Source organism: Hyperolius riggenbachi, chromosome 2, assembly GCF_040937935.1.
Source record: "Hyperolius riggenbachi isolate aHypRig1 chromosome 2, aHypRig1.pri, whole genome shotgun sequence".
Taxonomy (NCBI): Eukaryota; Metazoa; Chordata; class Amphibia; order Anura; family Hyperoliidae; genus Hyperolius; species Hyperolius riggenbachi.
The window spans coordinates 483,928,623-483,944,237 of record NC_090647.1 but is presented as its reverse complement, the minus strand read 5'-3'; the positions used below and the strand labels follow the sequence as shown (position 1 = coordinate 483,944,237).

General features: G+C 41.9%; 1 protein-coding gene across 1 annotated transcript in view; it reads left to right on the top strand.

Annotated features, from left to right (window-relative positions):
* CPD (carboxypeptidase D) overlaps nt 1–15,615 on the top strand; it is a 159,822-nt gene that overhangs the window by 112,704 nt on the left and 31,503 nt on the right. Inside the window, exons 8-11 of the mRNA XM_068270312.1 lie at nt 5,853–5,962; nt 10,060–10,162; nt 12,633–12,775; nt 12,854–13,023. Coding sequence (XP_068126413.1) covers nt 5,853–5,962; nt 10,060–10,162; nt 12,633–12,775; nt 12,854–13,023 — 526 coding nt within the window. The remainder of the gene's footprint in view (nt 1–5,852; nt 5,963–10,059; nt 10,163–12,632; nt 12,776–12,853; nt 13,024–15,615) is intronic.

Below are 15,615 nucleotides of genomic sequence, written 5' to 3'. Positions count from 1 at the left end.
GCGCAGCAGCGTAACTTATCCGATAAACTATTGACTGATAGGTTCTGGGGGTCCATGCGTGGCACCAGTGGGGGAAAGAAGGGCACAGGAAGCCTTTGCAAGAACCAAAGGATACTATCTGTTTTTTTTTTTTTTTTTTTTTTTTTTTTTTTGGGGGGGGGGGGGAGGATACGCCTTTCGTACACTTTAAGAAATCTAATTTTTTTTAAATGAAGTATCCTTCTACCCTCCCCCCATGTTGAGCTCTTCATAAGAAGTAGCATGACTGGTGCATTCAGGTTTCCTCCGATTGTTATAAAATTACAGTTTGGTAAACATCCTCTTGAGAATCGTCAGACAATAGGCTGTTCTCCTGTGGCCTGTCTCCAAGGATGGAACGATTACCGTGAAATCCAGTTGGTGACACATTGTCTGCATGTCACCTGTGCAGATTAGCAGCAACTCCAGTCTTTGCTTTTGTAGTTTTGCAACAGCTTATCTCATTATGGAGTATATTCACAAAAGGTCAGTAAGGATTTTGTTCCTACTTGAGATGAAAACAGACATTTTTCTGTTTGTTCGTTCTCCGCTCATCGCAAAACTGACACTGAACAGATCCTATTTTATAAATAGGAGCCGTTCTCACTTGTCACTCTGCAACAGATCTGTGGGGTCCATTGCGGTAAGCTTTCCGCTGGTGGATGCGTTTCCCATATAGCCTGTGGTGTTAACGCATCTGCTCTGGACTCAGACCACAGGCGGACCACGGAAGCTATTTGCATAACTCTCTACATAAACTGTAAACTTACCATGCATTGTTTACAAGTTTAGCGACCTTTTGTAAATATACCCCTATGACTGACTTCTGGATCAAGCCTAAAGTATGGCTGGACATTAAAATAAAGAACTAACGAAGCAGTGTTACTATTATTACACATTTTACATAGCGGGGTCACTTATTCCATTGTACAGTGGAGTAGGGCCTGGGGTTGAAACTGTGACCAGTCCTGTGCTCTTCGGTAAGTGCCTTAGTACAGATACTTTCTCCCCTCCCTCCCCGACACTGCCGACAACTGTCAAGTTACTTTCAGGGGACGTGGCCAGCAATGTACTCTGCGGGCATGTCTGCTCCTCCTCTCCTGGTGGTGCTGAAAACTGTACACAGCTGTCGGCATTCTTGCTGTCACTAACCCCTGACTTCCCCTTACATCTGCATCTTTGAACACAGATCGAAAGTACATTTGCATGGCTGGGGTGGGGGCTTAAGTTCAAATTCCGCATTGGAGCCCAGAGGTTTATAGTTACGCTACTGCCATAGTACTTGAAGCATTACTAACCATTCCTCAGCAAGGATCCCCAGCTAGTGTCCTTGGAACAGTCTAGAGCCAATATTTGGAGAAGGCCAGTTGACTTGCATATTTTTTAGTCTGAAGGGGAGGGGTGAGTCATTTTTGCTTCACTGTCTTAGAGGAGGTTGGGAAAATATTCTTAAGTTGGGGCATGAACACTTTGCCAGCTGTTATTTACACTCCTGTATGCTGGTAAAGCTACAGTATTTCTCAGACTAGCCTATGGATTCGCTGTTTCTTTCATTAATAGTGCATTAGTAGTATGCTATTTCTGTACAGTAGTGAAGGAAGAAGCCACGAAGCCATAGAACAGACAGTCTGCACTTGCTGGGCCAGATCTATATGAGAAATGCAAAGGGAAATTGAGCAATGTGAACTTGTGAAGCTCTCATAACTCAGTTTTGTATAATAGCTGCTTGTGTGCACATCTCTAGGGATGCCATAAATACTGCTGTTGCCATCTGCTTCACAGTTTAACAAATACTTCTCATAACAGCCAGTCAAATGGAGAGATTTAGTTATACAATTTTATCTTCTTGGCTGATGAGCGAAGAAAAATGCTCCCTTCTGTGCATGGACGTTTTAGAGCGAAAAATGTATCTTTTCTTTTAAATGGCCATTGACATGCATGTTTTTTTAATTGTTCTGTTGAGGACGAAGCTGCCAAGCCCCTTTGTTGAAATAAATATTTCCTGTCTCCCTGCTACGTCTTTACAGGACTTCCTGCAATAATTACTTCTGGTTTACTATTTACTAAGTAGTAGCATAGTGATGCCAACAATGCTGGTTGTTAGTAGATATCTGTTCATGGTCCAAGTCTGCTTTAACCTATAGTGCAGTGGTTCTTAAACTTTTTGGGTGAGGGCGCCCTTGATGGCTTTGACATTTTTTCAAGGCACCCCTCGGCAACAACTACCAAAATACCGTTATGACCTTTAATAAGTAGCACCCCCTCCAAGTAGCTAGTGATGCCTATTAGGCAGCATCCACCTCTAAGTAGTCAGTGGCCCTCTCCCCCATTATGCTTAAAGGTTAACTGGCAGGTAATGCAGCTGGTTGCATTACCTGATGGCATTGTACAAAGGATGGGGAGGCATGCCGAGGCACCCATGGGAGGTGCTCAAGGCACACCAGGGTGCCGCGGCACCCAGTTTGAGAACGCCTGCTATAGTGTGTTCATCTTCCTTTCTGAGTAGCACTTCCTGAAAGTAACTTCCTGTGAATCGTCCTATTTTCAGTTCATTTCCTGTGAACTTAAAGTTGCTGCATTAAATCTCATTTCTTGAGTTCTGAATCTAACCAATGCTACAAATATGTTGTATTTGAGAAAGTCACTGTGGTAGAGAAGTGTACGCAGTAGTACAGAGGCGCCAGTAGTGTAAAATATTTGATAAAAAGGTTAAAATGAGGGAGGTTAGTGGTGGACTTGCCTCCCCAATGCCAACACAAGATAAAGTTTTTTGTTTTTTTCAAACAACTCGTTTCGTGGGCATTTCCCACTTCACAGAGGCACTAAACTTTGTTACCCTTGGCACAAGTTTTGATACTCCTGTTTTTATAGCCTGATGAAGTGGGACATGCCCATCGAAACGCTTGCATTTTCTTGGAGTATGTGAATAAATTATTGTTTTTTGAAAAAAATCAACTTTATCTTGTGTTGGCATTGGAGAGGTAAGTCCACCACTAACCTCCCTCATTTTAACCTTTTTACCAAATATTTTACACTACTGGCACCTCTGTACTACTGCATACAATTCGAGTCCACCCTAGGTGGAGGGGATTTGGCCCCTTTTCTTCTGAACTACAGAGAGCGACTTCTTAATCCTGAGTGGGGACAGGTCTAATTCTCCCTACCTGCCTGCATAGTGGTTACCTGGATGGTAACCCAGACTTGTGAGTAAAATCCTACAATCATTTTTCACCTTACCTAATACAGTACATACTACAGAATATCGGGCTCTCTGTGTCTCCCTCCCTCATTTTTTGTCTTGCAAGTGGTAGAGAAGCTCATTGTCTTGCTGCAATGCTTTTCATCCAGCTTACGGTGTTATAGCACAACCTTTGTGCAATCTTACCATAACTATCTAGTATGGAGACTTGCCTAACATGCAATGCTATTTCAACATTTTTATTAGTTTCTGAACCAGTTGTAACACGGGAAACAATAACCAAGAAAACATTGGCTCATGCAGGGGGTGGAGAGAGATCAAGAAGGGTTACAAAGGAGGCATTATTCCTAATCATTAATGACCACAGACTATGTCCTGATATAAAGAACATAGTGTTAGACGGTATCATGGCAACAACTCAGGAGTCTGGCCAGGCCACAGGTTGCCGCACACCAGCCCTATGTTCCCGTTTCAAGTACATCAGGTCAGCATAACAAAGTCCACCATCCGCAGAGCTAAATCAGTTTTTAGGGGCGTTGGGCCCTTTGATGTATCCCCACCTTCTCCAGAAAAGAAAAAATGAAAAGCAAGATGAACGGTACAGATGGCTTAGCAAGAGTAATGGGTGGAAAATAGAAGTGAAAATCATGATGTGGCCAGAGTTGTTTAAAGGGGCAGTTTAGTGAAAATTATTATTTACATTAATCACATATCAGTTATTTAATATGGAGAGCATATCTTTCTCCATAGACCTTGTGTTAAAAAAAGTAGATGCTATCACTTAATTTTGCTTTGGCAGAGAGCTGAGCTGGCTCATTCGCATACTATGCGACAGGCTTCAGCCTGCTTATAGCAGACACTCCAGCTGATTTATAACGCTGGCTCATACACTACAGAGAGCTGAGCTGTGTCACTATGTGGTGGACCAGACTTCACTGATAGCAGACACTCCAGCTGATAACGCTGACTCACTCACCACAGAGAGCTGCTGTTCTCTGTAACTAGGTAAGTAAATAAACAAACAGGCTGCTACATAAGTAACTAATTAGCAGCCTGCTTTATCTATTCACTTAGCTAGTTACAGAGAACTCAGAACAGCAGCTCTCAGTAGTGTGTGAGTCAGTTATAAATCAGCTGGAGTGTCTGCTATAAGCAGGCTGAAGCCCGTCGCATAGTATGCTAATGAGCCAGCTCAGCTCTCTGCCAAAGCAAAATTAAGTGATAGCATCTACTTTTTTTAACACAAGGTCTATGGAGAAAGACATGCTTTCCATATTAATCACATACATTAATATGTGATTAATGTAAATAATAATTTTCACTAAACTGCCCCTTTAACTAGACAAATCCACCACAGATCTCATAGTGGAAACCTTTCTCAGAATGGGAAGTTCAAGCTGTATCTAAGGATCCCATACTACCAAGAACTTCTTAGAGGAGTTGGGAAATATGCTATTGAGATTTTCGTTAATTACTATAGAATTTACCCGGAATTTCACCTCAGAGAAATGAGCCGTGGGCTTTTTCCAGCTTCTAGCAACAGTATGTTTTTGCAGCTACAAAGATTAAAGAAGCCAGTCTATTCTGGGATGCAGATAGAATCTCAATTTTCTTGTGGAGTAGTGCTTCCCATGAGTTTTTCCAAATGACAGTATAGAACGAAGAATGCAGTAGTCCGTAGAAATGAATTCATTTGGGACAGGTCCACCATAACTGAAGCATGTCCACAGTTGCTGTCCATCCTCTGAAGCAGTTAGAGCTCAGCAAGGACTAAGCACCTTTTTTTTCCTGAAATTTCTCCTGGTTTCTAATAGCTGTCGGAGCTGCCATTTTCCCCCCTCCCCTTCTAGCTACCCTTATTTATTCAGAGGGAAAGTGTGAAGATAGCATTAAAGCAGTTGTCCTAATTACCCCCCCCCCCCCTCTGTTTATGAAAAGGTATTGTTTACTCTGGCCTAATGTGTGCAATAAAAAATACATTAGTCCTTAGGGGCCTCAAATTTCTGTGGTTGGGCAGGCTGCAGAAGTAGGCTGATAAAAACCTCTGGTAAACTTTTAAATGAAAAAAAAAAAAAAGGTAAAATTTGTTGTTGTTTTTTTTTTTTTAATAACGAGACATTACTTTATCCGTACTACTTCAGGCAGTGATAAGTCCATTGTGTTTCTAAAGCTCTGTACACACGTTAGATTGTGGTTGTCAGAAACGAACATAAACAATGGGTCGATCGGACAATCATTTTTTTTATTTATTTTTTGTGACCCAACGACTATAAAAGACAACGATTATGGATCATGTAGACTCAACCATCCTGGCAGATTGGTCCGGACAATAATCTGTATTAATCGTTTGTTCCACACGATAGCAATTAAATCGATCAATCCAAATTATTCAAGTGTTGTGAATCTCGCATATCTGAGTCTTCATTTTCATACATCTAGTAATGATCTGATTGTTGTTGTGCCTTCACTGAATTCAAATGTGCAACAACATCGTCCACTCATCGCTAACCATCGGGGATTTCTCGTTTTCTGATGACTGTGGTCTAGCATGTGTACGGAGCTTAAGTTGATCCCTGGATATGCCTGTCATTTCTGTACTTGCAAACCTTTTCTAAACATGGTGTTGTGTCTGCAGGCTCCCTTGTGGTTAATTATCCCTATGATGATGACGAGAAAGGCCTGTCTATGTACAGCAAATCCCCAGATGATTCTGTGTTCCAGCAGCTAGCGCTCTCCTATTCCAAGGTGAGTTCAGTTAGAAGTTTCCGCCAGCTGCAGAGCCTGTCTGTCTGTCTGCTGAATACATGGCTGCCGTATGTGATCCCAGGGGGAAGAGGTTTGTGATCCAATTGGATATTCTTTACTCTTTACTCTCATCATGTTACACCATTATCCTGCTCCTTACCTTTCCATGCCTTAACTTCCTTTTTTCCAAAGTTGCTTAATCCTTACTTTCTACCTGAGACTTGTCCTATTTATTTGGTATGGTTGTTCTTTCCATCGTAGAGAGGGTGGCTGTAGTCAGAGATTGCTTCTCAATTTTTTACATCCACTATTAAAGCAGACCTGAATGCAGAACTTCATCTCCGCTCTAAAATATACACAACAGCATAATAACCTTTAAAGAAAAACATTTCTTTGTTACAGCTGATACAAATCCTGCAATAAATCTGCAGTGTGTCTACTTCCTGCTCTCATGGAAGCAGACATATTGTTAAACATCCTGTGCTTTCAAATGACTTTCTCTGTGATGGCAGTCAGGTGACACGGCGGGGGGATCACATTACAACTTGTGAATAGACTCAAATGGGGGGATTGGACAGGCTACGCTCTCTAAATACATACAAGGTGCATTTTTCTGTTTTCCATCTGTATATATAGTGCTTTGCTCCCTAGGGACTCTGTAAAGGACCACTCTCAGAACTTCAAAAAAAAGTAAACAGTTAAAAGCTCACAGACGGACGCAGAACATTTATATTGCGCTTTTCTCCCGGAAGACTCAAAGCACCAGAGCTGCAGCCACTAGGTAGCGCTCTTTAGGCAGTAGCAGTGTTAGGGGAGCCTTGCCCAAGGACTCCTCACTGAATAAGTGCAGGCTTTACTCAACAGGAAGAGCCGAGATTCGAACCCTGGTCTCCTGTTAGAGAAAGCTCTCTTTACCAGTACGCTATGCAATCACTGACAGAACCAACAGGTTTTGAACTAGTCCATCTCCTCATGGAGTATTCTCAGGGTTTTCTTTGATTTAAAAATCATTTCCTGAATGGCAGTTGCTAAGTCTAACTGCCAAAATAGCGTACAAGTGAGTAGGAGGCCGGCTGGTATATTACTCTTTTGGCATTTTAAGTGCCATTCAGGAAATGCTTCTGAAATCAAATAAAACCCTAAGAATCCCCCATGAGGAGATGCACTAGTCCAAAACCTGTCTGTTCTGTCAGATTGCAACTTCTAACTTTTTTCTGTTGGAGTGGTCCTTTAAACAGTTAATATTAACATAATCTTTGGTTTTACCTGATTAATACATGATGCTATAGGTCATGTGGGTGTTTCTTGCCAGCCCCCTGATTATCTCTAGATACTGTTGTAGTATGGGGCAGGCCCCCTGCTGTTGTCCCAGTGCATTCTGGGACATGACACAGCACTTATTTCCTGGATTATACACCGCCAGCAAAACACCCGCAGAGACATGCACACTGTCATTGCACTGAGCTCTGTTTATAAAGAGCTAGCTAATTTGAGCTATCTGGTGGTGGGAGTGCAATCTGGCAGAAATCTCTCTATCCATATTCTTTAACATGAAAACATGTTCACATCATATGACGTAAAGCAGACTTGTGACATTATGCGTGTTTCCATTTTAGAATGGCCATGTTTTGACTTAGTGATATTTTTGTTTGCTCTGATAAATGACTTTTGAATATATGTATTATAAAGTGAGATTTTGTCCTTAGTCATAAATTGTGCAGTCATCCTCGTATACATTGCTGGGGACAGATGTCTTGCACCCATGTACACTAGTCAAAACTTCTAAAGCTATATTAGAAAGCCTACAGGTCACACACACAAAGCATCTGACGAGTCTTTATGACCTATTGTTTTACAGTATATTATTTTGTACAGTGTATTTTGTGACACTGTACAGAGTATGAAACAAATATGTGATGCATAATATTATACAGACAATGGTATACATAAAATATAGATGTTGGTATATAAAACAGAATTGGTAGACATCATAGTGTTTACAGTAACAAATGTAATATGAACAAAATGTATAGCAATTTCACAAACTCGTGAGAGGGCCCTGCCCTTGCAGGTTTACAATCTAACGGAAACAAGAGATGAGGGTAATGTGCACCGTTATGCTTCCAGGCAGTATGTTTTAGGTTATATTTAGTAAGGAGCACAACTTGGCCAGAGGTTGAAGGCAAATGGCCTAAGTATACAGTGCTGCGTAATATGTTGGCGCTTTATAAATACAATAAATAATAATAATAATAATACTTATCTGAAAAAATAAGGTTTGAGGTAGCGCTAAAAAATGTTTAAAGGTTGGAGAGTAGTGATCAGCCGGCAATCAGCAAAGCACTGAAAAAGCGCCAAGTTGCATTGTATCTTCATTATAATTCTTCAGTATACAGGCTTGCGAAAACAAGACAAAAAACAATGCAACAGTTGTCTTAGAAAATAATACCGACATACATCACCACAGCACCCCCATGTGTCAGAAGGAAGAACTGCAGCACACAGTATGCTAATATGAAGTACACTATGCTAGCTTACATCATGTAGCTTACAAAATCTAGGTAAGAAAGTTATACATCTGTATCCAGTTCTAATACACCCTGCTATCCTATATATCTATTTACACGGCTAATACATCCCACTAACCTATATATCTATCTACACTGCTAATACATCCTGCTCATACTGAATATAGTATTGTGCAAAAGTGAGCACACTCTCAAAAGTAATTTGTAATAAATAGTAAACCATATTTATCAGCTAACTACCTACCGGGTGCATAGACAGAGAACATCTTAAATCAAATCAACTACTCTGCAATCGACACAGCATCAATTCTCTACAAGGACATGGACATGTACATGCAGTTAAGGTATTCATGCGCCCATACATTACCCAATTTGTGACCTCAATTCCTGCTAGATTACATCAGAATGATCGAGCCTGGCAGAGATTGATGCTGCAATGTGGCTGCCCGATCATTGTAATGATCGATCGAGCGTCCTGGAAAGACCATGCTTGCGGCACAAATACATAGATTCCTGCCACCCCTCAAATGCCTGATTATTCCAAACCTATGTGAACAACTTTCAAAGTATACCGTATTATGGATACAGAGGTGCCAAAAGGATAAAAGTATCTAAAAAGTTTAAAACATGAGGAGGCAGTGGTGGACTAACCTCTTCCAAGCAGACACAAAAAAATGCCAATGTGTGTGTCAAATACAACAAGTTTATTTGCATAGGGGGGGGGGGGGGGGGGGAGCTGTTAAGCCAAGCCTAAGATGGTCCGGGCAACTCATTGTTGTGTGCTGTGACTGGAAGGTTTGGTGGAGTTTTTTTTCTGTTTTTAAAGAGGAACTCCAGTGAAAATAATGTAATAAAAAAAGTGCTTAATTTTTGAATATAATATATATAATATTTGTGTGTGTATGTGTATATATATATATATATATATATATATATATATATATATATGTATATATATGTATATATATATATATATGTATATATATGTATATATATATATATATATATATATATATATATATATATATATATATATATATATATGATTTAGTCAGTGTTTGCCCACTGTAAAATCTTTCCTCTTCCTGATTTACATTCTGACATTTATCACATGGTGACATGTTTACTGCTGGCAGGTGATGTCACTGGAAAGAGATGGTTCTTGCTTTTTTGGCATTTGTAAACAGCTGGTATGTCCCACAATGCAACAAGGCACTGACCTCATTTGTGGGAGGGGTTTCACCACAAAATCAGTCCTACAGAGCCCCCTGATGATCCGTTTGAGAAAAAAAATAGATTTCTCATGTAAAAGGGGGGTAGCAGCTACTGATTGGGATGAAGTTCAATTCTTGGTCGGAGTTTCTCTTTAAGAAGATATTATAAATGTCAGTTGGCAATTCCAGGATCTCTCTTCAAACAGGGCATTTGGGGGAAAAGCTGGCTTCCTAAATACCTGCATTGTCAATCTGTGATCTGAATAAATGATTTTCTTTTCTTGGAGAGGATTCATGCATCTAGTGGGGATTCTGAGAATGCTGATAATAATTTTCTTTTCTCCCTCTTTGAAAGGAACACAATAAAATGTTCACGGGTAGTCCATGTAAGGAGATCTATCCAAATGATAACTTTCCTCAAGGAATCACCAATGGTGCCAACTGGTATAATGTTCCAGGTGAGATATTATACAATTATTTCTCGTATTGTTCACTAGGGGACACAACAGAACTATAGTCGTATGAGGTTATTGATCTGCTCATAAGAGTTTGGACTCAAAGTGAAGACATTTCTCATTTGCCCAAGTTGCTCTTTAGACACAAGTCTGCCAACTTAGTTAAGTGCGTTTAGAGGGAAGATAGTGTGGACTAAGGTATTTTCTGTTTAAGGTGTGGGTTTTTTGTTTTGTTTTTTCTTGATTAACAAAAGTGAGGAAATTGAGGAATTATTGTACTTTTAGAACTGAAGCAGATTTTGACTTTTCCCTGTGAGAAAATGGAGGAAGAAGATGATGGACAACAAATTAACTGTGTCCCGTAGAGTAGGGAAAAAAATTGCTCTATATAGTCCTCTAGCACTCCACTGTGTTGGATCGCAAAATGAGGTTGTGGTGCAGTGGTACACAAGGTACATTCTTGGACGAGATGGCACTGGACAATCTTCTTGGCCAAACTTTCTTTTGTGTACTGTATGTTGGAGGCTGTTTGTGTAAAACACATACGGTACATTTCATTTGATTTACTCGTTTATTTGTGTGCACAGAACATGCCTAGATTAAAAGAACTTTCTGGGGTTTGTAGCAAGAATGTTATAGATGTCTAAAAGCCTGAGAATAGCCAATCCGTTAAACATGTCATTCCGTTGTCTAGAATATCTACAAGTGGAAAAGGCTTCATACACTCTATTTGTAACTTAAAAAGGCCATCACAGTAAGTTCAATTCTAGAGCAGATTGCAAGATGCTGAAAGAAGTCTCCAAGAACACCTGAATTTGCTTACATGACCTGAAAATGGCTGTAACCACCATCACTCACATTAAGTAGGCCATACACGCATCAATTTTTTTTCTTGACAGATTCAATCATGCTTTTGAAACCTGATTGAAATCTATATTGCAACAAGCTGCATTGATCATAATTTTGACCATTTTGTGGCAAAAAAACATTCTAAATTATGATTGCACTGGTCATTTTGGTTGAAGCTGCTGGGGAGCTATGACTGGCCTCTAGCATTGTAATGTGCTGAAAAGTGCAATCCCCCCAATCATTCATGGGGAAATCTATATAAAATCTCTGTGCAGTGTATCTGTGGATTTGATTCCTCTCTGATCAGATTTGAGCTATAGAGGGATCTGTTTTCCACATTGGTTGGCAATCTAAATGTGTATAGGCACATAAGTCTAAAAGTACTCATAGATTATTCGACTTGGTGGCCAATCAACCATCTAATTCGATAATAAAAGTCGGTGCCGCCAAGAGCATGCCCAATCAACATTGCAACCAATTTCGGCCAAAATTGATTGCATATATCGATCGGACATGCTGGAAATTCTCGGGCCGACATGCTTAGTCGGGTGTATGGTGTTAACGGTGTGCAATAATCGTGAACAACAAACGCTTAGTAAAACCGGTCACTGTCCTCCTCCCCCCCCCCCCCCCCCCCCCCAATGTTTTATACCCTCACAATCCCTGGTGCCCCATGCAGCTATGTTTTACCTGTCATGTCCCCTGCTAGTTTCCTCCACTGTGACTACTGGCATACATATAGCATGTATAAACTATAACACCGTACATATGCTATAACACCGGTAACGTGGGGGCGCAAATGCAGAAGTGCGAGGACGGCAGCAGGTAAAGTATAACTGCACGGGACACCCGAGTTGGGGGAATCAATCATGCTGAAATCAATCGGGAATCGGCCTTCAGTTTATGGCGGTCAACAGATCTCTCCCCGATCAGATAAGAGAGAGATCTGTCTCTTGGCCAAAATTTCTAGATTTGTGTGTACCCTAAGAGGAGATTTGATTATATTCAGTGCCTCTCCCCATAGGTCTAATTACCCCAGCAGGTTCAAAAGATAAACCTCCAATTGATTTTGATCAGTGCAATGCCATTTACAGATTCTTTATCAGATTCTGATGGAGCTGGTGCAGGGCGGCAAACTGACTGCTACTCTCTGATCAGTGTCTGATTGGGCAGTAATTGATAACACATGTTACCTTAAAGGTCCGTACACACGCCGGACTGGAGGCAACGACGGGTCCGTCGTCACCCCCCGCTGGGTGGGCGTTCCAGCGACAGTCCGGCGTGTGTACCGTCTGTCGATGGACTGATACGGCTGTTTCTGAGCGATCCGGGTCGCTCAGAAACAGCCGTATCAGTCTGCCGACAGACTGTACACACGCCGGACTGTCGCTGGAACGCCCACCCAGCGGGAAGTGACGACAGACCCGTCGTTGCCTCCAGTCCGGCGTGTGTACGGACCTTTATAGTAACTGGTACAACCTAACTTTCTCGATTTTTTTTTTTTTTTTTTTTTTTTTTTTTCCCCAATGCGGCCATTATTTTTTACCTAATTTTGGTGAATACTGTATTGGATATAGCCTGTTTTAGTAGTACTTAGCACAGTTCTTTGTACTCTCATTTTTAGGTGGAATGCAAGACTGGAATTATCTCAACACAAACTGCTTTGAAGTGACCATAGAGTTGGGCTGTGTGAAATTTCCTGTGGCTGCAGATCTTCCAGCATACTGGGAAAGCAACCGACGATCTTTGCTGGAGTTTATTAAACAGGTGGGGAAAGGCTTAAAAATTGTACTCTTCTGTGAACAGGTGTTGCTCACATCACACTGACACAGCTTTATCCTTCAGGTGCACAAAGGAATTAAAGGGTTTGTGCTGGACGCCACAGATGGAGGAGGAATATATAATGCCACTATCAGTGTTGCTGACATTAATCATCCAGTGACCTCTGACAAGGCTGGAGATTACTGGAGATTGCTGGTCCCTGGTACATATAAGGTTACAGCCTCTGCACGTGGGTAGGTGTCTGTATTCTGTAGTGTAGCATCTTGGCTTACAGCTGCTATTCAGAGTTGGAGTTGAGGCAGCTGCCACCTCTTACTGTCATATTTGCTTAAAGTGTACTCGAGGTGAAATATAAGTGAAAAAACATAGTTTCCTAGGTAGAAGGAAGCCTCTGGTTAGCCCAGAGGCTTTCTGTGTCGTTAGCGTCCCAACCGTTGCCGCGAATTGACCATAGAGAGTGAGCCCGCAGTCTAAAAGAGGTCCTGGCAAGCAGTGATGGGGACGAGAAGAACAGGGGAAAGCGTCCCTTCCATTGAATAGTGTACTGGTTAAGGGCTCTGCCTTTGACATGGGAGACCAGGGTTTGAATCCTGGCTAGGGTCAGTACCTATTCAGTAAGAAGTCCTTGGGCTTCCTAGCACTGCAGGTGGCCGCTTGAGCACACCTTAGTGGCTGCAGCTCTTGAGCGCTTTGAGTCCAACAGGAGAAAAGCGCTATACAAACATTAGGATGATTATTATTACTTAGTCGAGTATCTGTTTTTTTTTCACTTACTCTGCTGAATATTCACTCTTAAACATATATACAGCAGGGATGCTCACCAGATGCAATCACGAGTGATTACTTGTGATTCAAATGTGGTTTAATTGATGCAGGTGTGCAGTGGGGATAGAAGGGGTTATTTACCCATAATTCTGCCGTCAGCCCTTTTTTCCAAAGAGCTTGCAAGCGTCCTATTGGTCGCGTTGCAAGCCTCACACCGGCGCGCTTCCTCCTTCAAGCCGGAAGGACGAAGTACGACGTTTTGAGGCTTGCAACGCGACCAATAGGACACTTTCAAGCTCTTTGGAACGCAGGGCGGACGGCGGATTTATGGGTAAATAACCCCTTCTATCCCCGCTGCACACCTGCATCAATTAAACCTCATTTGAATCACGAGTAATAACTCGTGATTGCATCCGGTGAGCATCCCTGATATACAGTACAGATTTGGGTTGATACTACTGGTAATACTGCTGTGCGCAAGTGGCATATGGCAATATAACCGTGACTACCGCCAGCAGTGTACTGCTTGTTAGTCAAAGCAACACGAGGTTCATGATTAATGCAAGCATTACTAAGGTTCCAGTTACAAGCAATTGGCACAACTGTCAAGATTTTGTACTTTTTGAACTGTGGTGCTGACCTTCTGGAACTGTTCAGTATCTGCAGCTCAGGATGTAATTGAGCTGGTGGTCAGGGCACACAAAGTTCTACCTCCACCCTGCTGGGAACAGGTGCTCCTCCATCCTTCTAGGATATTGCTAGGGTAACGCACTTACTAATACACACATAGCGTAATGTGTGTTACCATAGCAATGCTCGCATTACCCATTTACTGTGGATCACACTAATATCATAATGGACGATGCACTACTAGCGGTAGTAACGGGGATATTGCTGTGCACCACCTGAGCACAGCCATATTACCGGCAGCTATTGCTTTATGTATGTTTAACAATGAATATTTAGCCACAGACAAAAACCTTGCATTGCAGGCACTTGGTCTGCAAGCGCTTTGCAAGGCGATCAAAATTTTTATGAAATTTTGACTTGGTAAGCAAGCAACATCATGATATACAAGTACAGTACATATACGGTACATATGTCACATCAGTACAACTGAACCGATTGTTCTTCTCTCTTTGAGGGTGCAGAATTGTACTTAACCAGAGTGTAGTGACTGTACAATGTCACATTTCTGCAAAATTTTCAAAAAGGAGGCAAAATCAAATGTCATTGGATAAGTTCCTTGTTAAAGCCACAAAAAAAAAATAGATAGCATTCATTCTGTTAATTATAGTTAACCTCCTTAGCGGTATGCCCGACACTGTCAGGCATACCGCTCTGTGGCCCCAAGAGTCCCCCATAATTAAATAATTGTGCCAAATGAATGCAAACCTTGAGCTAGCACTAGGGTAGCTAGTAAATTGTTGGGCTCCACTGGATACCTCGCGATCCCCCCGATCCCTCCATTTATACATTAACCCCCCACCCCCGATCCAGGGATCGCGCAGCCTCCCTGCACAGCTCCGGTCTCTCTATGGGGAGGATCGGGTTTGCACATGACGTCGGTGACGTCATGTGCGATCCTCCCCATAGTGAAGACCAGAGCTGTCCGGGGAGGCTGCGCCAATCGCTGGATCCAGGCTGGGTAACATAAAGGGGGGAGCGGCGGGGATCGGGGGGTGCCCAATACATTTACTAGCTAGCCTAGTGCTAGCTAAAGGGTTTGCATTCATTTGGCACAATTATTTTAAAATCCGGAAAAAAAAGTAACAAAACCTCCTGAGCAGCGTAACGCTCAGGAGGTTAAAGTCTTCCTACACAATAACCCTCATCGCCTCGTTTCCACCAACCCAAATTTTTGTTAAAAGTTAGAGACTGAAGCGAACAAAAATTGCTATTTTTACATTCTAGTTTGCGTCAGTACTCTCATTAGATGTAAACCGCTGCATCCCCGCTGCATCCCCGCTGCAAAACGAGGGCTTTAGACCCACCAAATTTCTGGGGGGCAATCCGGCCGGCGCTTCCTGGAAGAGGCAGAGCTTTCAGCTGCAGCTCTG